Below are 26,303 nucleotides of genomic sequence, written 5' to 3' on the forward strand. Positions count from 1 at the left end.
CATGAAGGACCAGTGGAGAACCGGCCACAGGGTCATGGAGGACCAGTGAAGAACCGGCCACAGGGTCATGAAGGACCAGTGGAGAACCGGCCACAGGGTCATGAAGAACCAGTGGAGAACCGGCCACAGGGTCATGAAGGACCAGTGGAGAACCGGCCACAGGGTCATGGAGGACCAGTGGAGAACCGGCCACAGGGTCATGAAGGACCAGTGGAGAACCGGCCACAGGGTCATGAAGGACCAGTGGAGAACCGGCCACAGGGTCATGAAGGACCAGTGGAGAACCGGCCACAGGGTCATGAAGGACCAGTGGAGAACCGGCCACAGGGTCATGGAGGACCAGTGAAGAACCGGCCACAGGGTCATGAAGGACCAGTGGAGAACCGGCCACAGGGTCATGAAGGACCAGTGGAGAACCGGCCACAGGGTCATGAAGGACCAGTGGAGAACCGGCCACAGGGTCATGAAGGACCAGTGGAGAACCGGCCACAGGGTCATGAAGGACCAGTGGAGAACCGGCCACAGGGTCATGAAGGACCAGTGGAGAACCGGCCACAGGGTCATGAAGGACCAGTGGAGAACCGGCCACAGGGTCATGGGCGGCCGAGGCTCATTGATGCCCGTGTGGTCGATCAAACAGACGAGCTACTAGAGGTCAAACTGCTCCAGAAGTTAATGCTGGTTCTGATAGAAAGAAGTCAGAATACACAGAGCATCTCAGTTTGTGGAGTATGGGGCGGCATATCAACGAGTTTGAGGTGTTGATATGGCCTCCAAATTCCCCAGATCTTAATCCAATCGAGCATCTGTGGGATGTGCTGAACAAAAAAATCCAATTCATGGAGGCCCCGCCTCGCAACTTACAGGACTTAAAAGATCTGCTGCTAACATCTTGGTGCCAGATACCACAGCACACCTTCAGGGGTCTAGTGGAGTCCATGCCTCGACGGGTCAGGGGGACCAACACAATATTAGGTATGTGGTCATAATGTTATGCCTGGTGGTTTTTTTTTTACCAACATTCTTCAAAATATCTTCTTTTGTGTTCAGCAAAAGAAAGAAACAAGAGGGTGAGTAAATGACGTCCGACTCCAACCACAACCCTAACCAGAACATAAAGAATTTGATCAAAATCTAAAGTATAATTATGAGGAAAAATTACTAAATTAATTTGATCTCAAAACCAAACCCCTTTGTTATTTTGCCCTAAACAGAACCATCAAATTGGCAAATATAATATTAAATATTATCAATAAAACAATTAAAAGAAAGACAGATTTGTTCAAAATATTGACTAGACATAGAGAAAGGAAGACATAAATCCTGAATACTGTGAGATTATGCAGACACTGATTTGAATCAGAGGATGAGAAACACTTTCTTCATGTCTGTCCCAAATACATCACAACTACAAGAGGAATAATTTTCTTCCACAATTTGCAGCCCTGAATGTTTCCTTCTTTACTCTAAATGACAGAGAAGCTCCACTGACATGAACGCCAAACTAACTGCAAAATATATATTGATCATACACACCATACAAAATGATTAATCCATTGTATTCCTATTTTACATATTCTTTATTGTATATAATGGTAATTGTTTATGATTAATATTAAGATACAGGTATCTATGGAAGCCCTGAACCGCAAAGTAAAAAAAAAAAAAAAAACCTTCTAGATTTTCGAGATTAAAGTCGAAATTACAAACGTAGCCTCATTGACGTAACACACACACACACACACACACACACACACACACACACACACACACACACACACACACACACACACACACACACACACACACACACACACACACACACACACTACAGCGCTGCAGCCTCTAGTGTATTTGAACAGGGGGCTGAAAACTTTCATCATCCATCAGGTAGCCTAAATATCACTAAACAAGAGATAAAATTGAGATATAAAACGTAGTGTTCAGGACAGGTTATCGAAATTCTAGATTTTTTTTTTTTTTTTACTTTGCGGTTCAGGGCTTCCGTAGGTTTCAGGACTTTTTTCTTTTTTTGTATTATCTGCAGTTCTTCTTTTGTTTGTTTACTAACTGTAACATTTTATTTTTATTTTATTTTACAAAATATTTTTTACTAAAATTACTATAAAATCAAAGCCATATGTCAAACCAAGTTGTGTTCCAAATACAACAAATATGACAAAAGTTGAAGATCTCCTGAGATTGTGTTTAGGTGCTGTACAAAAGATATCCACCAGGTGTCATCCACATTCCATTGAATGTTTTTAATACATTCTCCTGTAACAAATGAATACATTTCAGTCTAAATATCACTTCTATCACACATCATTCACCAAATATGAACCTTGAGACTCAGACCTTTCAGATGTGTTTTGTCATAATTAGAAAATGTTTCCATGGTAACGCAACATCCAATTCAAAACAGTTTCCACAGGATGAATTCTGAGTTGGTAAGCTTTCGAATAATACCTAATTTATGATAATTACTCAAATATATGACACAAAAAAAGTGAATTTTTCCGAGTTCAAGTTCTTTCTGCGGTTCTTCCAGCATCAGTTTGAGCGAATCTTCTCTTCATATTCCTTCATTTTACTTCTCTTTCCTTTCTCATCTTCTCTTGATCTTTGTCTCGTTCATCTTCTTTCTTCCTTCTCTCCCACTCCTCTTTTCTCTCTTGCTCCACTCTTTCATGATGTATTTTCATTTCTTGTCTCTTTTCGTCACAATCTATCTCTTTTTCCTCCCTCTCTCTTTTGTTACTGTCTTTTTTTTCTTTTTTCTTCTTTCTCTTTCTCATTTTCTCCAGTTCTTCTTGTTTTTCTCTCAGTTGTTCCTCATGTTTCTCTTTCTTTCTTCTTCCTCGCTTTCTCTCATTTGTCATTTCTTTTCATCCTCTCATTCTCTCGCTGTCAGCTGTTTCATCTGTAATCCTGCTATAATTTGATCTTGTCTGTATTTCTCTTCTCTCTTTCTATCTTCTTCTCTTTCTTTTCGCTGTTTTTCATACTGTGATCTCTGATTTTCAATCTCTCTCTTCATCTCTTCTATTTTCTGATGATATTCAGCTCTTTGCTGTTCTTCCTCTTCTGATTGTTTCTGGTTTTCAGTCTCTCACTTCTTCTGTTCTGTTTTCTCTTTCTCTTTAAACTCTTTTATGAGTTTTTCTTCTTTTTCTCTGAATTGATTCTCCATTTTAATTCTCTCCTCCTCTGCTCTTTGTTTCTCTTCCTCGAGTCTCTTCATCATGTTTTTCATTTCCATCTCATATTTGGCTTGTAATTCTTCTCTCTGATCCTGAATTTCTCTCTCTCTCTCCTTTATTATTTCCTCCATTCTCTTTTTAATGGACATCTCTGCCTCCTCAAACATGCTGTTAGTGAAGTATCGCCCCTCATTACTATTCTTCACTTCTTTTATCATGTTTAACAGTTGAATCACTTGAGTTCTGTCTTGTTTTTCTCTGTTATTGAAAACCAGGAATCTGTTTCCACAATCTCTGATCAGTTTCTTCCGTTCTTGATTGGTACTTCTCTTCACATAATCATCTATAGATTGATCCTCGAGATCGTCTCCTCCAGTGAACAGGACGATGCTGAACTGAGCAGATTTATGACCAAAGATCTTCTTTATCAGATCTACAGTCTCTGTTTCTTCCTTGGTGAATCTTCCCAAACTCAACACAATGATGAACACATGAGGTCCAGGTGCTGAGAGTGAAACACATTTCACTATTTCTTCCACCACTTGATCATTTGACAATGTCGTGTCAAAGAGTCCTGGAGTATCAACAACAGCTACTGATCGACCATCAACTTCACCAACTGCCTTCTGACACACAGTTGTCACTGAATCTGGCCTTAATTTGCTCTGAAATTCCCTTCTTCCCAGAATAGTGTTTCCTGTTGCACTCTTTCCACTTCCTGTCCTCCCGATCAGCACAACCCTCAAACACTCCTGATCATCTGCTTCAGCACCTGAAAATCATAAAGAGGTCACACAATAAAAGAAGAATTTTTACATTACTCTAGTTACTTACTAACTTTAATTGACCTTACAACAGATAAATAACTGACAGCCCATCAGCCAATCAAACCACTCCACTGAGAAGCCTTGGTGCAGATAATAAGTGGCTATTAATGGTGTTTGGTTATTTTTCCTGTGTTAATGTCAATGCTCATGACACTTCTATAATTGTAATTTCACTATTTTCTCATCTCCTACAGTTAAACTAAACATAATCATAACCTGGTACATAAGCTTGTGCTTTGTGTTGTTTTTATTTGTTGTTTATTTGCACAATGATAAACTGCATCTGGAGAGCCATAAAGGAAATGGAACCGCTGAGGACCACATGATAGAAAGTGTGAGCGAAATAGGATACATTTATTACTCTTATACAATCTACATTACCAGCATCCAGTGTCACTGTGCTAGAGATTATCCTTTTATTTTGATTTAATTCAATGATTATGCAATTCATATTTTCTGATTAATGTGATTCTGGCATGTTGTGTTTTTGGCAACAATTCTTTTAACCCTAACTGATGCAGTGTGTAGATTTCATGAGGCTCAAATGATCAAGACCTCCACCACAGAGTCCTGACCTTAACCCCATTCAAAGTCTTTGGGAAGTTCTGGAGTCAACTATAAACTGCCTGTCCCAAATAAAGTTGTGCTGGACCGCCTTTAGCTTTGATTACATTGTGCATTTATTATGTTTCAACAACGTTATGCAACATCACAACATTTATTTCCATCAAGAGGTGCATTCATTTTTGGTCCAGATCTTGTATTGCCAAAGCAAGAGTCCATCACTCAGTAAAGTCTACTCCAGGACATCCCAAAGCTAGGTCCCAATTTAAGGTCTGGACTAGAGGGTGATACAGGAGTGGATTTTCAAACCTCTCCCGTCCCACTCCCACTAAAAAAATCCCGTCCCATCCCAATCCCACGAAAAAACAGGAAAATTCCCATCCTGTCCCAATCCCAGAAGAATGACTCCCGTACCCTCCCACTCCCAGGTTGTGTTTTTTTTTTTGGGCCGGAAAAGTTACAGTAAAAAATTCAGTACAGATCACAGCATGCCCATGCCCAGTTGAATAAAAACCCAAAATGTAGTTTTTGTTTAAGATGGATTTCAGTTCAATATAATAACAATGCACACACATTAAATTCCACGTAAATCATCTATGCAAATACAGGCACACACACACACACACACACACGCAAGCAAGCAGTAAATGTCTTGCAGCTGGCTTATGCCCTTTTCCTCTTCATCTTTTTGGTTACTTCAGATTGCCCTAAAATGTCGATAAGCACAACTGAGGTATTATTTTCCAACAGTAGTCGTTGCAGCCTGGCTTTCATATCTGACTCAATTTTGATGATGATTTTCGCGGCTACAAAGTGTATGAAAAAACCTTCTTTCTCTTGTATTATTGGAGGTTGGCATTGGCCACCAACTGTTACGGGTGTGGAGCACGTCATTCACTTAACCAGCCACACCAAAGCAAACAGGAGAGCATAAAGAGACAGGGCAACTAGAACTGAGTTCAAAATTAAAACATATAGTTCATTTATATAAACAGTATATTTGTATAGATGGAATCATAGTGTTATTACGTTTCCCGGTCCCGCCCACTCCTGGTAAAAACAAATTCTGCTCCCGTCCCAATCACGTGATTAATAGTGATTTTATTTCCAAAAAAATGTCAGCCTCTAGCCTGGACTCAGACGCACCAATTCATGTGTGAAAATGATTCTTTATGCTTCTCCACCATTCTCTCACAGTCTGAGCTGATGAATCTTAATATTGTTTATCCTGGAATATGGCCTTGATGTGACATGGTTGTTTAAGAAATGAAAAGCTACACACTCCATCAATTAGAGTTAGAAGATCTCTTGCCAAACATATAACATTACTAGAAACATAATAATCACTGGAATAATGATCCAATCATAGCATTTGCATATTTAAATCTGGTCCGTCTACATTGCGTTCATTGTTTTTCGATTTAATATTGAAAATGGAAAAATTTGAAAACGGCTCATTTATTCGTGTTTCACTTTTATTTTATTTTTCTATTTTTTATAAAAAACGAGAATTCTTCTTGATTTTACATTTTTAGGTTCAGGGATAGAAAATGGATTAATGGCTTGAATATTAGATTCCCACGTGTGGGCAGGCATGAAACGCCCCTTTCCTCTGATTGGTCAAACAAAGATCAACCCATGCCGCGTTCAGTTCTTCCACAGTTCTGTGCAGAATAACATTCCTCCCTGATGGACGGCTTCTTAAAGTGTTTGTGACAAATAAACTCTCTCTCAACCGGACTAATGCTTTGACACAAATCGCACTGGGCAGGGACTAGAAAGGGTTTCTTCTGTATAGAAATGGATTCGACAACACATGCTACAGAAATATTAGCTGATTATTTCAGAAATATTATGTAGATTATCATTGATTATCATTATCACTGGTGTTGAATTGGCGGACGAGCAGATCTCGATGAAACGGGTCGTGATGGATTTATCAGCCTGAGGCAACGTGAGAATATTTATATATATATAATTATTTTTTGTTTACACACCATTTATTGTTTAAATTTCATAATAAAACTTACAGAAGTTGAATTCTAAGTAACCTGCACTGTCTCATCTGTGTCTGTGATGTTTTTCAATGTGTGAGAACATGAGAACTGTGTATATTGTGTATTCTGACACTGAATGCGTGAGATTGGCGGCTGGATTCATAGCCTATAATGTTTCCCTGATCTAACGCTGATGATGTTCACAGACTGTCTGAGACAGAAACTGAGCTCTGAGGACTAAAGTCAGAATCTACAGCAGAATTATTTCAACAGCACTGAACATAAATAATGAAATATGATCTCACACTATTGAACTTTACAGTTGTTTAATAAATGAGTTATGGAGTTATTTCCTCTTACTCTTTGTGCCATCACTTCCTGGACTTCGCTGTTTCTTCTGAAGTTCAGATTTCTGTGTTTCTGCTTCTTTCTTCTTCTTCTCTTCTTCTCTTTTCTGTGTTTCCCACTGCACTCGTTTTGTCTCATATTCAGCTTTAAGTTTCTCTTTTTCTGTTGTTATTTTCTCTGTTTCTCGTCTCATTTCCTCTATTTGATGTTTGAATGCATTAAACTCTTCTTCTCTTCTCTTTCTCTCTTCAGCATGACTCTGAAGTTGTTCTTCCTCCATCATCCTCTTCATTCTCTCTTTCTCTTCTTCTTGTTTCCTCATCTCTTCTTCTCTTTCTCTGTTCAGTTTCTCCATCAGGATCTTCATTCTCTCTTTCTCTTCTTCATGTTTCTTCATCAGTTCTTCTCGTTCTCTGTTCAGTTTCTCCTCCATCAGGATCTTCATCTTGTTTTCTTCTGCTTCATGTTTAGATTGAAGATCTTCTTTCTCTCTTTCCATTCTCTCTCTCTCTTCTTTCAGTTTCGGATTAAATTCCTCACAATCTTTCTGTTCTTTCTCTCTTCTTTTCTCATCCTCTTCTTCTCTTCTTGTCTTTTCCTCTAGTTTCTGTTTCTCCCATTCCTCTCGTTCTCTCTTCATCTCCTCACACATCTTTTCCTCTCTCTCTTCTTTCTCTTTAATTAGTGTTTTATATCGTTCTTCTTTAGCATTAAACTCATCTTTTCCTATCTTCCTCTCATTCTCTGTTCTGTTCATCAGTCTGTCTTTTTCTGATGCGTATGTAATTTGAAGTTTCTCTTTTTCTCGTCTCATTTCCTCTATTTGATGTTTAAATGTCTCTCGTTCTCGTCTCATCTTGTCTCGTATCTCTCTCTGTTGTTTCTCTTGTTCTGTTATTTCTCTCTTGAGTTCCTCTTCTCTTCTCTTTCTCTCCTTGTCATCAGTCTGTCTTTCTTCCTCCATCATCTTCTTTATTCTCTCGTTCTCTTCTTCTAGTTTCCTCATCTCTTCTTCTGTTTCTCTGAGTCTGTCCATCAGGATCTTCATCTGTTGTTCTTGTTTCTCTCTCTCCATCTGTCTGAACATCTTGCATGAGTAGAAACTCCCTCCGTTTGCCTTCACCATGTTGTCTATCTTCTCCAGTAGATCACACACCTGTGTTCGGTCTCCAGTCTGATTATTATTGAACACATGGAATCTGTTTCCACAAGCTTCAATCAGCTTCATCAAAGCAGATCCAGGTTTTCCCAAACACTGAACAATGGTTTTGTCCTTCAGATCGTCTCCTCTGGTGAAGAGCACCATGGTGAACATTAAAGATTTCTCACCAAACGTCTCTTGGATGATCTTCACTGATGTTTCCTCATGTTTAGTGAATCGTCCCAGTGGAATCAGTCGGAGAAACACATGCGGTCCAGGCAGGATCATGGAGATGCAGTTGCTGATTTCTCCCTGGATCTCTTCATTGGTAAGTTCAGTATCAAACAGTCCTGGAGTGTCGATCACAGTGACGCGTCGGCCGTTGATTTCAGATGTTTCTCTCTGACTATCTTTAGTAACTGATTCAAAAGATGCTTCAGCCTTAAAAGTGTTTCTTCCTAAGATTGTGTTTCCTGTTGCACTCTTCCCAACTCCAGCTTTTCCCAGCAGCACAATTCTCACTTCATCTGTGTTTTCTCTTGAAACTGAAAAATAAAAAAACAGAACAAAACATACTGAAATTTAAGAAAATATCTTAATTTATTCTAGTGACAAGTTCACCAGAGGGGTCGTATTGAACAAATGCCATACAGTGCACCAAGTGACCAAGAGCTTAAGTGCCTGAGGTGCAAGGTCAGAGGTCAGTTTAGTAACCCCTGTATAACTGACTCAAGGGCAGAGCTAGCTAATGGAGGCCACAGCTCTACTGCATCCGCCAGCACCCCCAACAGATAAAGGGCAGACTAAAGTACTGCTACTGCAACCATCCAGTCCCTCAACTATAAGCTCTAATGGGACCAAACCGAAGGGAGTATAGAATTCATCGTGGAATCATGTCTTAAGGACTGAGAGAGGTCTCAGGAGAGAGCCATGCCTCTTAACTGCCTGTTTTTTTCTAACGAAGAGATAGCAAAAGTACTTTTGGGAAATCTGGCAAGAGAGCGCAGAGAGTCTCAGCTCTACACCCCCATGCTCTCTGCCGATCATTAACAGAGCGTGTTGACAATAGCCAGTTGACACCTGCTATCCTAGCTGGAGGGCCACAGAGAAAAAGGACTGTTGAATCTCCTAGGAAGGGAGCCAACGTATTCCTGCAGGCTACTACTTCCAGAGTAAATCAGAGGGACCACTGAGAGAGCAGGGTGTCATATCGCCTCCCTCAACTACTCTCTACTAAAATGCCCTTATCGGCTGATGATTGCCCATTCTTACAGCTCTAGTGAGAAGGTGTAGTCACCTATCCCCTCTGACCAAACTGCAGTAGGGAAGGATAGAGAGTGGGCCGCTAATGGCAACTGTGTCCACACAGATTAAGCTCCGACATTCAATTAATCCTCACAAACCATAATAAATGTGTTAACATAGTTCCATCACTATGTCCACACTATCACCTCCAGGTCAAAACTGAAGAGGCGACAGAAGAGGGAACAAGACGTACGTGGTAATGCATTCTTCTCTTCTGTACAGTCCATTCATATGTGGAAGCACATTACCTTCATATCAGAGGGGGGCGACAGATAGGAAAATGGGACACTACTAGCTGTCATGCCCATTCCTTCCTCTCTGTGAACAGTCCATTCCGTTGCCCTTATCATAAGACACTTATGCAATAATGTTTCTAATTCAATGTAAAGCGATACAAAATGTGATTCCATAGGAAGCATATCAAAACTTCCTCTGTACTCCAAGAACCAGAATGGTTGACAGATGAGGACATGGGACGCAAGTGGTGATATCACCCACCGTCCTTGTCTGTACTAGCCCATTCAAAATTATAGAGGGAGCACATCGCTACCACTTCTGAACTGACAGTACTGGATGGAGGTGACCAGTGAAGGAGTGAGAAGCGAGTGGTGATATTGCTCACTCCCCTCTTCAACCAAGCCTATTATATGTGAATACAAAGGGAACACATCTGTACCTCCCGTACTGAAGAGGGCGACAGATAAGGAAGCAGGATGCAAGTGGCAGTATTGCCCGCTCTATGAAAGCCCATTTATATAATCACACAGGGAACATATTTCCAGTACCAGAGAGGGCGACAAATGAAGAAGTGGCACGTGAGTGGCAGTATTGCCGACCAGATTCACCTGTACTAGTCCTTCCAAAATTACCAGTAATGCTATCAGTAACTATCAGTAATGGAAGCAAGTAATGTTATTGCCCACTCTCCTCTTTAGTCCAGCCTATATGTGACCACAGATGGAGCATATTGCTACTACCCCAAAATTTCCAGAACCAGAAAGGGCAACAGAAGTGAGATACAAGTGAGTTACCCATTCTCGTACTCTGTATTAAAAAAAGAAGAGAGGATACAGATAACACTTTCATACCTTGTGTATTGGAGAGGGTGAAAAAAAAGAGTGGGAAAAAAGGATGTGGCAACATTGGCCAATCCCATAGCTAACCCCATAGCATTCAAAAGCATGATAGATGAGGAATCAGGACACTCATAGTGATAAAAACTGCTCCGGCATCTAAAAAACACATGTAAACTATATTTTTATCATAAGAAAGGAAACAGATAAGGAGAAGTGGTGCACCAATGTAACACAACAACGTTCCTATCTGTACAACCTATAGTGTGTGAATGCCATACAGATAAAACAGTGAGGCATTTCTGGGGCTACTTGTTTCATCTGAAGCAGTCCATTACATGTGTCAAAACATGTTTAAAAGATTACCAGCAGAGAGAGAACGCAACACCCCTTTACATCATCTCATGCATAGTTATAAATATAGAATAAGTCCTACCACTTTCTTGCATCAGGGGGAATTGAATTACCCCACGTAAAGAGAAGGCATACCCTGAGCAACACCACTGCTGGATGTGAAACTGAGCTTGGTTCCCAGAGAAGTGAACAGATAAGCCAAGAAGGATCTCAGGGCTTCGGCTTTTGCTGTTTCTTCTGATATAGCAGGGGCTGGCTACAGGGTCAGAAGAGGTGGTTCAAGGACACTGACCATGGCAAGAAAGCTTGAGAAAAGGAAAGATCCATCTCTTACTCCTCCACCAGGATCAGAGTTGCCATGCTGCCTCGACAGCAGCGGGACATGACCGCGGGGTGCACATTCCTGGCTCCCAGCCCCACTTATATAGAGCCAGGTGGGAGCTGAGATTTTTCACTGTGAAGCAAACACAGTGATCACAGCCAGCCCCCTCGAGAGCTGACCTCCAAGACAGATGGCACATATTGTGTGTAACAACCCCCGTAATAAAACAAGGACATGGCATAGCACATCTCCTAAAGCTATCATATCTACCCATATTGTCAGATACTCTTTTCCAAACAAACACAGACAAACACTCATTTTTGATAGAATTATAGAATTACACTCTAATGTAGAATTTAAATGTAAAATGTATTTCTACGTAGCCCCTCAGGTTCGCACCGTCCGCTCTAAGCGGGATGCGAACCCGGGCCTGTCTGCATGGGAGAGAGGAGCTCTATCAAGAAGGCTAAATAGTATGGTCACTAGTGTTAGTCGCTAGAGCACCTCTTGAGATCTATTGGTCTACGTCTGTTACATCTAGCTCTATTGATTAAGACTTAAACTGATGTTCTGGTCATTACCTTGTGATAGTAAATTTGTCTCTAGTGAATTTATTTTCTTCTTCATCTCTTCATATTTCATCAGTTTAATCATCTGCGCCTCCAGAAATGTCTCTGTGGAGAAAAAGTCTCCTCTGTTTTCCTCCAGCATCTGCTCAATGTTCTCCATCAATGTGGACACTTGTGGGGTGGGACCAAAGACATGATGTCGTCCTCCAAACCTCTCAATGACAGCCTGTGTTTCTTCATTGAGTTCTGCTGTCTGACTCTCTGAATTCTGCATTATGAGGATCATCATGTGTTTGTTGATTCTGGAGCTGAAGATCCTCTGGATCTCCTCCATTTCTGCTTTGTCTTCATTATTGAGAGGAGCATCAGGAACAATGAGGAGGAAAACATGAACTCCAGGATGACAGAGAGACACACAGCGGAGAGTCTGACGCATCACTTCCTCCTCTGAGAGCCGAGTGTTGAACAGAGCTGGAAGCTCCACAAGACTGATCAGACGTCCATGAAGCTCCACGTCTTTCTTCTCTCTTATTAGTTTGGATACAGTGTTCTTCAGTGTTTCATCACTTCCACACAGCACCACGTTCAGCTTCTGCTGTCTTGCGGCTCTTACACCTCCTTAAACACAGAAACATGTGTCACTAGAACATATTTAGATATTGTTTGTGTCAGATGTCCTTCCTACCAAATCAACATGAAGCATTTTGAAAGGTAATGGAAACGCAGATAGTGATGACATCTTATGTGCATCTGAAACCACTGTTGAGTTTGAGCTCTTATCTATCAGGCAAACAGATTTTATTGATTTTATATTTAACTAAGTCAATTATTGTTTTTTGCTTGCAAGTTGTTAGTTAAAGGAACTGTATGTAAGAAATGAATTTCAATCAATCATAAAATGGCCCTGATATGTCACTAGACATTAAGAAATCATGTTAATTTCAAATGCTTATATCACTGACAACGGTTGTCTGGCCAAGATATTGTCATTTAAAAGGAAGTTGCAGCCCTCAACTGATGTTGATGTTGACATTGTAAGATTACAAATTTATACATTGTTATATTTAGGTTCAAATGTAATAGAATATAACTGAAAACATTATCTATATGTGTTTTACATTTTGAAGTAAACTTGAGGAAATTCTAAGGAGATTATTTCAGGCTGTGTAAGTGGTTGAGACATTAAGTCTTTTGTCTCTATGCAATTTCCTGACTATTTAGCATGACAAGTTTAGAGCAAAACTGCCTGAGTGATTGGATTAGCATCTATGCAGTTGAATGGCACTGTTATGCTGATTGAATCTGGACGAGGGACACAGTTATGTAGGGTGTGTCCTTTACCTACACAACATATGCATTCCTTTTGTTTGAATGTCTCCTCCTATGCTGTATAACCACTCCCCCTAACATCTAGATAAATTGCCTTATTTTGTACTGTTAAAATCAGACTGTTTTCAGACGACCTGCAGCACAGAAGGTTCTCATTAAAAGAATAATTCTGTCTTGATCCGACGTCTCCTGGTCTATTCTTCAACAAACAACTGAAGTTCACAACAGATGGTGCCGTGACCCGGATGGAGAAAAAGGAAACTCAAAGAATTTTAAGCTCAAAGAACTGAATCTTGAAACTTCAAGCCAGCTTCCTCCAGATTGAAAACTTCAAGCTCCAAAGAGATCTCAATGCCTGACTGAGTTCCAGACTGAATCTTGAAACTTCAAGCTCAAAGATCTCAACAAAGCTGACTGAGTTCCAGATTAAATTTTTCTGTACAACCAACGATTCGGTGAGTTTCACTCCATTCAAAGAACCAATGCAGACCAGTACAAATGTGTTTTTCCTCTGCGCCGTTCAGAGAAGTAGTTAACAAACAGCTGTAGGTTTTGGTTAACTAAGTTACCCTCTAAAAAGATTGTTTTAGAGATGAAAGTTACCCTCTGTTTTCAGGCAGGCAAGATTAGCATTCAAAAGCTAATAGTTGTTTAGCCTTTGTTTTGGCAGGGAAGAATTGTTCAGCCTCTGTTTCAGGCAGGGAATATTAGCATCACAACCTAATAATTGTTTGCCTCGTCATAGAGAAGGTTAGCATCACGTGCTAATTTTTGTGTTTGTCCTCTGTTATCCTCTAAAAAGATTGTTTTAGAGTTGAAAGTTACCCTCTGTTTTCAGGCAGGCAAGATTAGCATTCACAAGCTAATAGTTGTTTAGCCTTTGTTTTGGCAGGGAAGAATTGTTCAGCCTCTGTTTCAGGCAGGGAATATTAGCATCACAACCTAATAAGTGTTTGCCTCGTCATAGAGAAGGTTAGCATCACGTGCTAATAATTGGTTTGCCTCTGTTTTAGGCAGGGAAGATTAACATTCAGTTAATATTTGTTTTGTCCTCTGTTTTGCTAAAAAAAGTTAACAATAGTTGAGTTGTGTTAACAAGATTGTTTTGTCTGCCTCTTCATAGAGAAGGTTAGCATCATGTGCTAATAAGATTGTACCCTCTGTTTGCAAGACAATAGAGAGAAGTTTTTTTAGTGTTTGTTTGTGGTAACAGAAATTCACAAAATGTTTAGGAAAAGTACTAGACAGATTACATCTTTTTGGACAGATAGTGAATTCAAGTCTTTGTTATCAGAGCACATGGACTCCATCGTGACTGAGCCAGTCAGATTGAATTTAACAAAGAAATTTGGCATTGATGCAGACAAAGTATGGTCAATTGAAGATTGTAAGAAGGTACTAGGAGAAAGTCTTCGCAAGAACAATGTGAAAGGTATTATCTGTTGTCACAGAGAATTTGGTTTAACACTAGCTACAGAACAGTCTAAGCGCAACTTAGAGCTAGAGAAACAGATCAAAGAGCTCCGTACTAGATTATCTTCTGTGACTAAGGAAGTAAACCGCAACAAAGATGCAGAAAAAACTGATGTGGTAGAAGTTAGTCAGCCTGATAACTATTATCCTGACTTAAAAGCTTTCTTTGAAACAGATGTAGCCATCCAATCAGTAACTGATGAGCCTGTAGATTCAGTGCAGGTTTGTGGGGCTAAGAGATCTCAGGGAACTGAAAGTGTTACTCACAACTCTTCTCTTGTCCAAATACAAACTGTTGTCAAAACATCTTTGGGTCCTAAGGATATTGAGAGAATTGCTGAAAGTTTGCCATCAGTGCAAAGAAATTTTTCTGAATTTAGAAGGGCATTGTTCAGTAAAATGCATCTTTACGACATGTCGTTGCCGGAAGTCACACAGCTGATGTCACAAATTCTAACTGAATCTGAATTCAACAATTTTGAGTCTGCTGTTACTTCCGAACTGCAACATGTCAGTAAAGGCGATTTGAGAGAAGGTGTTTTGAAAATCCTAAAGAATATCTTAGGACCCAAAATCAATTGGTCGAGAGTTACTAGCTGTGTACAAGAGAAAGAAGAAACTGTGAGTGAATATACTGAGAGGTTCTGTCAGGTAGCTGTAACGTACAGTGGAATAGTGGATGATTCCGAAAGTGTGTTAGCGGACAAAGGAGCTCTAATCCGAATTTGGGCAGATGGTCTTGTAGCTGAGTACAGAACAGCCTTGCCATTCCTAGATATTACGTGGGCTAAAAGAACTCTCAGAAGTAACCTAGAAAGTTTAGCTATTTGGGAAAGAGATTCTGATGTCAAAGAGAGAGTAAGAATTGCAGCAGTTTCTGTTAAGGTCAACTCAGAGAAGCCAAAGAAACGCAAAAGTCCTAGAGAAGCCAGTTGTTCTTACTGTGGCAAGCACGGACATTTTTGGAAAGAATGTAGAAAAAACAAAAAGAACTTTAAAGAAGTTAACAAGGTTAATCAGCTTCTGCTTAGCCTGCTTGATATTCTGAAGCAGCCCCTCCCCTCCTCGTTAAACTTGTGGGGCAACTTGATACAGTGTTAACCATTTGGGCTGTGGGTGCTTAATTTCCCCAGTAGCTCACAACAAAGATGCTCAGCCTTTGTTTGGGGGACATTAAGTAAGACTCACAGCCTTAAATGTTATGCCACAGAATATTGCAATCAGACAACCATCCTCTGTTAATGATGTCTATTAGGACTGATGTTTCACTGGAGAATGGAAATGTGCCAATTTTCTCACATACTCTACAGTGTGCACACAACACAGGGACAGAATAGGACACGGACAAGTGAGGTGCCCTGGGAAGAACTGAACGCAACATGCGTTCGGGGGTGAACCCAGGGTGAAGACACTGCCTCATAGGTCTTTCCCGATTTAGTCCATCCTTTCCTCACTGGTCCATAGGTGTCAAACAAATTAAGAAATAGGGAAAGAATGATACGACAACAGTAGACTCTGAAAACGATAGAACCATAGTATTTAAACTGCTACAACCGTAGTGTTTTGAAGAAATACTGCTCTCTGTTTTTCTGTTTTCTGTCTTACAGTGTGCAGATAAAACTTGATGGCTGTCCCCAGATCCATATGCAACGACAGTCTCATCTGCATATGAAGACCCAACCTCCAGGAAACAACTAGATCAACTGCAGAGACTACAACCAACAAAAAAGAAAAAATACACAACGCAGAGAATCAACTACGGGAACTTCAGTCATCACAAGACATTCTTGATCTTTCAGCAAAATTACATCAGATGACTGAAGATAATTCTTCATGGTTCGGAAACCTGTTAGGTCAACAAAATGACTCGGAAGGACTGTTCCAACCACAAAAGAACATTGCCCGTAATGAACTTCACGGACCTTAATTGCATGTTTATTTCTGAGTCAACATGCAATTACAGATGAACAACACAGAACATGATATGTGCCTGTAACTTTTTCCAAGTTACATGACTAGAAGATGGGGCTTATGTTAACAAACATAAGCTACAGAATGGACTGATGAAGGCTTAAATTTGTATTATGTGGGAGTTATTAGAACTCCCAAAGGGGGGAATGTAAGATTACAAATTTATACATTGTTATATTTAGGTTCAAATGTAATAGAATATAACTGAAAACATTATCTATATGTGTTTTACATTTTGAAGTAAACTTGAGGAAATTCTAAGGAGATTATTTCAGGCTGTGTAAGTGGTTGAGACATTAAGTCTTTTGTCTCTATGCAATTTCCTGACTATTTAGCATGACAAGTTTAGAGCAAAACTGCCTGAGTGATTGGATTAGCATCTATGCAGTTGAATGGCACTGTTATGCTGATTGAATCTGGACGAGGGACACAGTTATGTAGGGTGTGTCCTTTACCTACACAACATATGCATTCCTTTTGTTTGAATGTCTCCTCCTATGCTGTATAACCACTCCCCCTAACATCTAGATAAATTGCCTTATTTTGTACTGTTAAAATCAGACTGTTTTCGGACGACCTGCAGCACAGAAGGTTCTCATTAAAAGAATAATTCTGTCTTGATCCGACGTCTCCTGGTCTATTCTTCAACAAACAACTGAAGTTCACAACAACATGTTGTGTTTTGGCCTGAAGCGCCACCCTCCACCTGTCTACCAATCACAAAGTCAGTAGTGTTTCTGCATTCGGGTTGCCAGCTCTGCTCTAGTTACCACAGCTGCAGCTACAAACTTTTAGCAGCCTACGTTCCTGCTGGATCCTGCAGCCTATCTGGCAGCCTCGAGTCAGGGGGAGAGGGGATACACCGCTCTACAGTCATTTGAAAGTGATTGCAGTACCAGTTTTGGCCACAATCCTACATACAGTTCCTTTAAGGAATCATGTATTATACTGTAAGAAAGTTACTGTAGTAATTTTCTTTCATTTGTTAGACACTGACAGTTTTATGTTCCCTGTACTCATCATATACTACTATTGATATTGCAAAAAAAATTTCTTCTTGAATGTTTTTTTGATACCTATACAACCTTAGGCTGAATCTGCATATTTTATCAGCTGGCGTTTCAATAACCTGGTGTCAGAATATACGTAGTCCATTGATGTTTTTTCAAAAGTAATACAAATTTAAATTCTAGTTAACTGCAAAGAAAACTTATTCTTTTTTTATATGAGTGTTCTTACCATCAAAATCTTCCTCTGTTCTGAGTGAAGCATCAGATCTGCTCTGCTCTTCATCCCCTGATGATCCTTCTACATATAAACCACATGTGAGGAATTCTCCACTGTTTTCTGTGAGTATCTTCTCTAATCGTTGGGATACTCCAGAGATCAGTCTCTTTATTTCATTATCAAGCTGAAGATGTCCTCCTCCACACTCTGCAGTTAACTGTTGAATGAATTCATTCAGTTTCACAGGCGCCCCTTGAGCATCATGTGTCTCTTCATCAGTCGTGAGCACTATAGTGCGTTTAATCGCCTCTTCACTGAATTCATCCAGCACATATTTGGCTCTTCTCATGTCCTCCTCAGTGAAGTCATTGTGCTGCAGTACGAGTATGAACACATGAGGTCCTGGATCAGACAGATACACACACTCTCTCACTGTCTGTGTGATGTGATGGTCTGAGATGTTTGTCTGGAGCAGCTGAGGACTGTTGATGACCATCACGTGTCTGTCCTTCAATCTTCCTCCGACTCTCTCTACAACATCTGGAGGAGCTTCACTGTCAAACGCTGCTCGTCCCAACAGGAAGTTTCTCACTCGGCTGTTTTCTGACACGCTCTTCCCCAGTAGAACAATCCTCAGATCGCTCACTGAAACACATCCATCAGTAATATGTTATCTTTAAGTCTTTTTTAGTTGGAGCAAAACTGCAAACAAACATTGCGTGTTGTTCATCATGGTCATCAATATTCATCTACATGAAGACTTACGATTGGGTGGTCTGTTTTTGCTCCGTCTTCTCCTGCGAGCAGAACCGCGAACCACGGCTGCAGAAACAAAAACACTTACATTTGACTCTTGGATATGACACAACAAATAATAACACAACTACAAAACACAAGAACAGATTTTTAAAAGGTCAGATCTAATGATCCTCTAAAGGAGTTTGCGATGTTGTGGCAGTAAACAGAGTAAAGTACAGGGACAGGCATTTATTAGACTCAAACTAGGTAATACTGTATGGAATAATGACAATGTATAAATTAATAATCTTTATTAAACAGACGTGAGCATCAGCATTAACACAAGTAGAATGAGCTTCTGCTGGGTGTCTTACCTTTTCTTGTTTTCGTTTTTAAAATAGTGACAAATTTGAGGCTTAAACAAAACCTAAATCTTTATGTAATAAACCTAGAAGAGCAACATTGGTATACTGTGTTTCTATATGCACAAAACATATTCAGTGTCATTTCAATACATCGTATTCTAACAATTTTAGGTAACATGTTTTAGCAGATTTATTCTAAATCAGTAAATAGGACATTATGGCCCAGTTTCACAGACAGGGTTTAGATTCAGCCAGTATTGTGCTTTAGTTTAATAAGGACATTTAAGTAGCTTTTATAAACATACCCTAGAAAAGATCATTACTGGTGGTCAAAACAATAGCACTGATATATTGTAAGATGTATCAGAGCAAGTATCTTTCAGTTAAAACAACTCAAACATGCATTTTAGTCTGAGACTAGCTGAAGTCTGTGAAACCGGCCATATATATATATCACAACGTATAACTTATAGAACACTGTAAAAATAAAAACGGATAATGTACTGGTAATTTTCTGCCAGGACATTACCCAGTAATGTTATGGAAATTTCCGTTAACCCTTAAAACACAAACTAATGCAATGTGTGATTCAAAATACAGGCAAAACACCTGTAAAAAAACAATACACAAAATTCCTTCAAATTTAAGTACATTGTGCCCTATTTTTACTGACTTTTTTTTACAGTGAAACAAAGAGGCTGATGATATTTCACAAACACTCATGAACTGAATCATGACCAACAGAAACAAGACACTGAATGATTAAATACCCTAAATAGATCAAATCATGCCCATTGTTCATCTCACAAAAGACAAAGATAAATATGACCTGTTCTAACTGAACTTCAGATGTTTAACAAACACTTGTGATTTTTCAGTTACTGTGATTTTCTTTTAAAGCCATTGTTTAGAGTAGACGACTGATATGACTGATGAACTCTGACCTCTGCTTTCTCTGCTGGACATGATGATATTGTGTTCTTCCTTCAGTCTTCAGTCCATCATCTTCTCTGACTCCTGACGTCTGAATCCTCATCATCCTGTGAGAGAGATTACACTGATACTGACATTTACTTCACTACTAATGAGTTTAACATTTGATTTAATATTATACTTCAATATGCTGTTATGTAAAAATATACTTTATGGGAGTTGGTTTTCTCCAAAACACACACATTAAATAAATCACTATGCTGATAAAAACTGAACGATTGCTTGGGGAGTTTCTGTGTATATGAGCATCTAATCAAACTGATTTGCTCAAAGATGTATTTTAACTTAACATATTTGATTTAATCACAAAACAAGAGAAATGTATGAATCATTTGAGAAATGTATTAAAGGATTAGTTCACCCCAAAATGAAAATTTCCCGATAATTTACTCACCCCAATGCCATCCAAGATGTTCATGTCTTTCTTTCTTCAGTCAAAAATAAATAAGTATTTTGAAGAAAACGTTCCAGGGTTTTTCATCATATAATGCTTTTCAGTTTCAAACTAAATGCTGAAGGTCCAAATCAATGCAGTTTCAAAGCGCTTCGATTGGCTTCAGAGTCTCTGCGTGATTTAATTTTCTTTTCGACTTTCAACATCTTGGATGAGATGGGGGTGAGTAAATTATCAGGAAATTTTCATTTTGGGGTGAACTAATCCTTTAAGCAGCATGAAAAAGAAATTTGTAATAAAAATATATGCAGCAATTATAAAATCTTCTTTACACTTTATATCTTCTTTAAACTTCATAACAATTGATTACAATTTCACATTTCACACTTATAATATACAGACTCTTACAGATGTATAATTATATGTTGTGTTTTTTATCCTCTGACACATGAAAGTGAAACCAGCCACTTCTGCAGCTCATAGAGTTACAACTACACTCATAATCACACTAAAACCATACTTTATGTCGTATATCATATTTATATATTATACTATGATCCACAAAGAGTGTTTTTAAAGGAATTGTTATACCTGCATGTCGAGGTTTGTCATTTCCTTCATGAAAACACTTGGGGTTACTTGACTGTAACCCTGTTCCCTGATAAAGCGGAACGAGATGCTGCATAAGCTTATGCAAATGGGAATGTCTTTGACATAACCAGCTGTGAAAATAGTGTGAAAACACGTCAATGAAATTGACCCGGAGGTATTTATAGCCTCGGCCGGTGACGTCATAGGCGCACCTGCTGCACGAGGCTATAAATAGATGAGCTTCCGCTGGAGCAAACCAGATCTTCTTTGTTTGAAGACCAGTCCTGAAGCATCATCAGCACGGCCTAGCAATGCAGCATCTCGTTCCGCTTTATCAGGGAACAGGGTTACAGTCAAGTAACCCCAAGTGTTCCCTTTCAAAAGCTACACTCAATGCTGCATAAGCTTATGCAAATGGGAACGAGAATACCCACGCCGCCGTGCTTGATGGTGCCTGGACCCCTTACGGTTGTGTAGGTGTGCACAAGAACGCAAGAAGCCTCAGGCATTAGCCTGTGATGTCGACTCAAGGACATGAGAGCCCAGAGTGGCATGAGCATCCAAGCTATAAAGTCTTAAGAATGTGTGCGGAGAGGACCAACCTGCCGCATCACAAACACTTTGTAAGGGAGCACCCCTTGCTAACGCAGTAGAAGAAGCGACTCCCCTGGTGGAGTGAGCCCTTAATCCTATAGGCGAAGCTTGACCGCGCACCTCATAGGCAAGAGCAGTAGCATCCCTGACCCAATGTGACATTGTTTGATGGTGGCAGAACCTCTGTTACGGCCCCCATGGCAAACAAACAGTTGCTCTGACTTACGCCACTGGCTAGTGCGGTGGACGTAGGCCTGAAGAGCATGGACTGGACACAGTCTATGAAGTTTCTCCTGATCCGGCGTTGTGAACGGCAGAGGGCAGAAGGTTTCAAGAGTGACAGGATGTACAGTCGACAAAGGAACCTTAGGCAGGTAGTCAGGGCGGGGATGCAAAATCACTTTCACCAAACCTGGGGCAAAGTCTAAGCAGGATGGCGATATTGACAGAGCCTGCATGTCCCCAATTCTTCAGAGAAGTTATAGCCATAAGAAAAACCATCTTTAGAGTCAGAAGTTCGTCATACGCTGATTCTAGAGGTTCAAAGGGGGTCTCAACCAGACCCTCGAGGGCTAAAACTAAGTCCCATGAAGGGATCTTGGCTCTTAATGGAGGCCACAACTGCCTGGCACAACAAAGTGAGCAGGCAGAAGATGCCTCCCAAGCGGCACCCCATCCACCAGGGCGTGGCAAGCCAAAAGAGCGGCCACATAAACCCTGAGAGTGGAGGGGCAAGCTAATGTTTCAAAGGGGGTCTCAACCAGACCCTCGAAGACTAAAGCTAAGTCCCATGAAGGGATCTTGGTTCTAACAGGTGGCCTCAACCGCCTACCCCACGAATGAAGCGAGCGAGTAGAGGACACCCGAGCGGCACCCCATCCACCAAGGCGTGGCAAACCGAAAGAGCGGCCACATGAACCCTGAGAGTGGAGGGGCAGGTGCCTGATGACAACTTTTCTTGCAGAAAATCCAGAACTGAAGTTACCTGGCAGTTGACTGAATCTACATTGTGTCGTACACCACCTTTCAAAGACACCCCATTTATTAGCATAAACTTCCGAGTGGAGGAAGCTCTAGCACTTAGAATGGTCTCAATAACTGCAGGCGAAAGCCCCGTGTCCCTCAGTTGGTGCCCTTCAGGGGCCAAACATGAAGGTTCCACAGGTCGGGCCTGGAATGGAATATCGTGCCCTCTGCCTGAGACAGAAGGTCCCTCCTCGCCGGAATCGCCCAAGGCGAGCCGTTGAGGAGAGACACTATCTCCGAGAACCAAACCCTGTTCGACCAACGCAGCGCTATTGATAAGAAGCAAGACCCTTGTTGGCGAACCCCGGCTAGAACTCCCAGGAGCAGAGCGACTGGAAGGAGGGCATACAAACACATTTTGGGCCATGTATGAACCATCACATCCAGACCCAGCGGGGCTGGGTGACAGAGAGAAGCAGGGACATTGCGCTGTCTGAGAAGAGGCGAAGAGGTCCACTCCCTGTGGTCAGCTCTGTACTGGTGATTATATACAAGATATTTAGCTGTACTGTCCACCCGCACTAGGACATGACAGCCCCTCAATTGGGGGAGAAAGTATTTCAGGGCCAGAAATACAGCCGTCAACTCGAGGCAGTTGATGTGCCAACTGAGTTGATGACCCTCCCATTCCCGTTGGGCTGGACGACCACTTAAGGCCGCACCCCAGCCCGTCAGGGAAGCGTCCGTCGTTAGCAACTTGCGACGACAAGGTACGCCTAGAGTGGGACCCAAGGCAAAAACCGGGGTCTGAACCACATAGTTAGTGTACGAAGCCACATGGCGCGCCACTTTATTTGCCTGAGGATTGGCCCTAAGTCCTCTGGCTTTGAGCCACAACTGAAACGGTCTTATGTGCAACAACCCCAAAGGGAAACCCGTGGATGCTGATGCCATTAGACCTAACACTCTGGTGCTGATGATCAGTAAGATCTTGGTCTAGCCTGACTTTGCTCAGGGAATACTGAATGGTCTTGATTCAAGCGGGAAACCATTGTGCCCACCTTGTGACCAAAAACCGAACAAACCCTAGATAAGTCGTTCTCTGGGCAGGAGAAAGAACACTTTTCTTGGTGTTGAGTCTCAACCCTAGAGAAACTAGATGAGCCAACACACTGTGTTGAAGCACCATCTCATGTGATTGTGCTAATTTTAGCAATCGCCTTTGTAATTCAAAATTTGAATGCCCCGGAATCCCAATGGAGCCGGTAATACATCCATACATTTTGTTTATGTACGGTTACAAGGCTAGCCAAATGGAAGACCCGAAATTGGTAAGCTTTTGCCCCCAAGAGCGAACCTCAGGAACTTCCTGTGTTGTGGCAGACTTTATATGCGAATACATGCGTCCTTCGGATCAATCGTGCCGAATCCAATCACAATGTTGAATATGCGACACGACCGCCTTCACTGTAACATCTTGACCTTGAGTACTTTAACTGCTTCACGGTTTAAGACTCGAAGATCTGAGATTAGACACCCCCCCCCCACCCTACTGGGGACCAGGAAGTAACTGCTGTCACTTGTGACAGTACAAACGCCAACTCCGCCTTCACGGAAGTGGAGACCACGCCGTTCAAACAAGGAGGATGACAAATAAATTAGTTTACTAATTTTTACTGTGCTTAACACCCATGCAGAAACGCCTGGCAGAAGTTCACACGCTGCCTGAGACTCTGAGAGTGACAATTTTAACACTTCCTGTTGAGGGGATGTTAGACGTTCTATGTCCTGGATGATAGCAGGATTTAAACACTGAACGTCTAACATTTCACTGGAAACCACTGCCCCCCCGAATCACCAGAGGCGGCGGGGATGGAGTAGTTTTGAGGATAACGGGGTGGGACGAGCAAATGTTTGACACGCCCTGTCCCGTGGGGGCAGACTGGGCACCAGACCACCGGACTTCTTATATTGACGAAGTCTGCCCTGGGAGGTTGTTGAGGATGACGAGCCGGTCTCCAGTCTTTACGAGGGAGAGCGCGACTCGCCACAATCTGCTTATTACCCCCTTAAATCTTGAAGGACTGAAGAGAGGTTTTGTGGCTGATAGCCCCTCCCCTTGAGTGCATTGAGGAAGAAACTGAGTGAACACTTCATGTTTTTTTCCACTCCTTTAAATCTGGCCACTACAGAGTTAACTGAGTCACCAAATGAACCACTCAAATCCTTCAGAAGGTCAGCCTGATATGCTTGCAAGACAGCCATAGTGTGCAGCGCAGCACCAGCCTGTCCCTTTATATTTATTATTCTTATATAAATCATATACAATATATATTCCATATAAAATAATATATTATATATATATATTCCATACAAAATAATATATATATAATTCATATATATAAGCTTTGCCCATGACAGCCGACGTTTATTTTCTACATGGCTTTATGGGGAGGTTTGTCTCTTTAATGAAAATGCAGACCCAGGCGAGAGATAGCTCGTGAGCGTTTCCCACCTGGGGTATTCTCACATATCCACGCGATTTCGCACCCATGATAGTCGAAAATGTCGACGTCAAGGGTACAAAAACACGTGAAGTAAATGTTTTTTTTTTTTTTTTTTCTAGACAGAAACCTCAAGCTCACTGCGTTCGGGGATCTCTCATTCACGGTACCAGACTGCCCTGGCCACCGCGCGAACAACCACCTCGATAAATTCCTCGTATGGATTCACTATCATGTGAGGAACGATCGCAGGCGGCTGCTCGAGGTCCGCGGACCCAGAGATTCATCATCATTCCCCGCGCGAGCCGAAGAAACGCCGGAGCGCGCTTCGGGATCACGCGGGGAAACATGCATTTGTTGAGCGAGCAAGCGAAAGGGACGGACCCGTCTCTTGCTCGTCAACAAACCCATTCGAGAGCTCCGAAAACTGGTGCGGACTGAAAGTAGCCCAGACGAGCATAAAGCATTCTAACTGTAAAGGCTTGCAATGCTCGCACTCGTCTGACTCAATGCAGCGACCGCATACTCTTCCCCAAACACACACAGCAATAAACGTGTGCATCCAGTTCTGTTATTTGAAAGAGAACATGGATATACAGCGTTTTACTCTGCTGACTTGTTTCCAACTGATCAGATTTAACTAGAACTCTTTCCACATATGTTTCTTTGTAACAGAGATGAGAAAGAGAGAGAAATCTGCACACTGCCATGTTGAAAACTAACTCCTAACAAAGATCTCGAGTTGAGTCTTGAAAGAGAGAGAGAATTTTTTTTTTTTTTTTTTTTTTTCAGAGACTTTGTAACACACCATAACACAGAGTTGGTCTGAAAACAAAAAGACCTGGTTTGCTCCAGCGGAAGCTCATCTATTTATAGCCTCGTGCAGCAGGTGCGCCTATGACGTCACCGGCCGAGGCTATAAATACCTCCGGGTCAATTTCATTGACGTGTTTTCACACTATTTTCACAGCTGGTTATGTCAAAGACATTCCCATTTGCATAAGCTTATGCAGCATTGAGTGTAGCTTTTGAAAGGGAACAGGAAGAAGCCTGTGTGGGCGGAGTCAGTGATGTCACACTCTGCCCTGCTCAGGAAGCTTCAAATGAATGTGAGACCTCACTTTGTCTTCATGTTGGTGATCTTTGATTCCTTTTGACTAGAGCATTACAAAACTGCCTTTAAAACGGTCTAATTTTCACAAACAGATGCTTCTTTCTTGGAATTTAATCTATAAACACAACTTCTCTCCAAACAAGTGTTTTATCTGGAATAAATGATACATCCAAGTCTTAATTGCTTGAGTATTGATTTTGTTTATGTTATGTTGTTATACAAATGTATAACCTTAAGGACTGACCTATGCTGAATGTCTTTCTAAATGTAATCTTCCAGTCACTCCTGAAGATGATGCTGTGGTTATGGATGCTGTCCTCAGCCTCACCTCACTCCTGATC

The 26,303-nt window shown here is 41.1% G+C and overlaps 2 protein-coding genes across 2 annotated transcripts; both read right to left on the reverse strand.

Annotated features, from left to right (window-relative positions):
* Positions 1-3,112: 3,112 nt before the first annotated feature.
* Positions 3,113-7,261, reverse strand: LOC307123336 (GTPase IMAP family member 9-like; the record flags this gene model as incomplete). Its single annotated transcript, XM_079811854.1, has 2 exons — positions 3,113-3,975; positions 6,952-7,261. The coding sequence occupies 2 exons, from the start codon at positions 7,259-7,261 to the stop codon at positions 3,113-3,115; spliced, it is 1,173 nt and encodes a 390-aa protein (XP_079667980.1).
* Positions 7,262-7,322: 61 nt separating this feature from the next.
* On the reverse strand, positions 7,323-19,846 carry LOC307123345 (GTPase IMAP family member 8-like; the record flags this gene model as incomplete). Its single annotated transcript, XM_079811865.1, has 6 exons — positions 19,751-19,846; positions 18,469-18,525; positions 17,716-18,348; positions 11,716-12,321; positions 7,480-8,625; positions 7,323-7,378 (listed from the first exon to the last, which is right to left on the reverse strand). The coding sequence occupies exons 1-6, from the start codon at positions 19,770-19,772 to the stop codon at positions 7,323-7,325; spliced, it is 2,520 nt and encodes an 839-aa protein (XP_079667991.1). The 5' UTR covers positions 19,773-19,846.
* Positions 19,847-26,303: the final 6,457 nt, after the last annotated feature.

Source organism: Gobio gobio (genome assembly GCF_949357685.1).
Source record: "Gobio gobio genome assembly, chromosome: 1".
NCBI classification, from domain to species: domain Eukaryota; kingdom Metazoa; phylum Chordata; class Actinopteri; order Cypriniformes; family Gobionidae; genus Gobio; species Gobio gobio.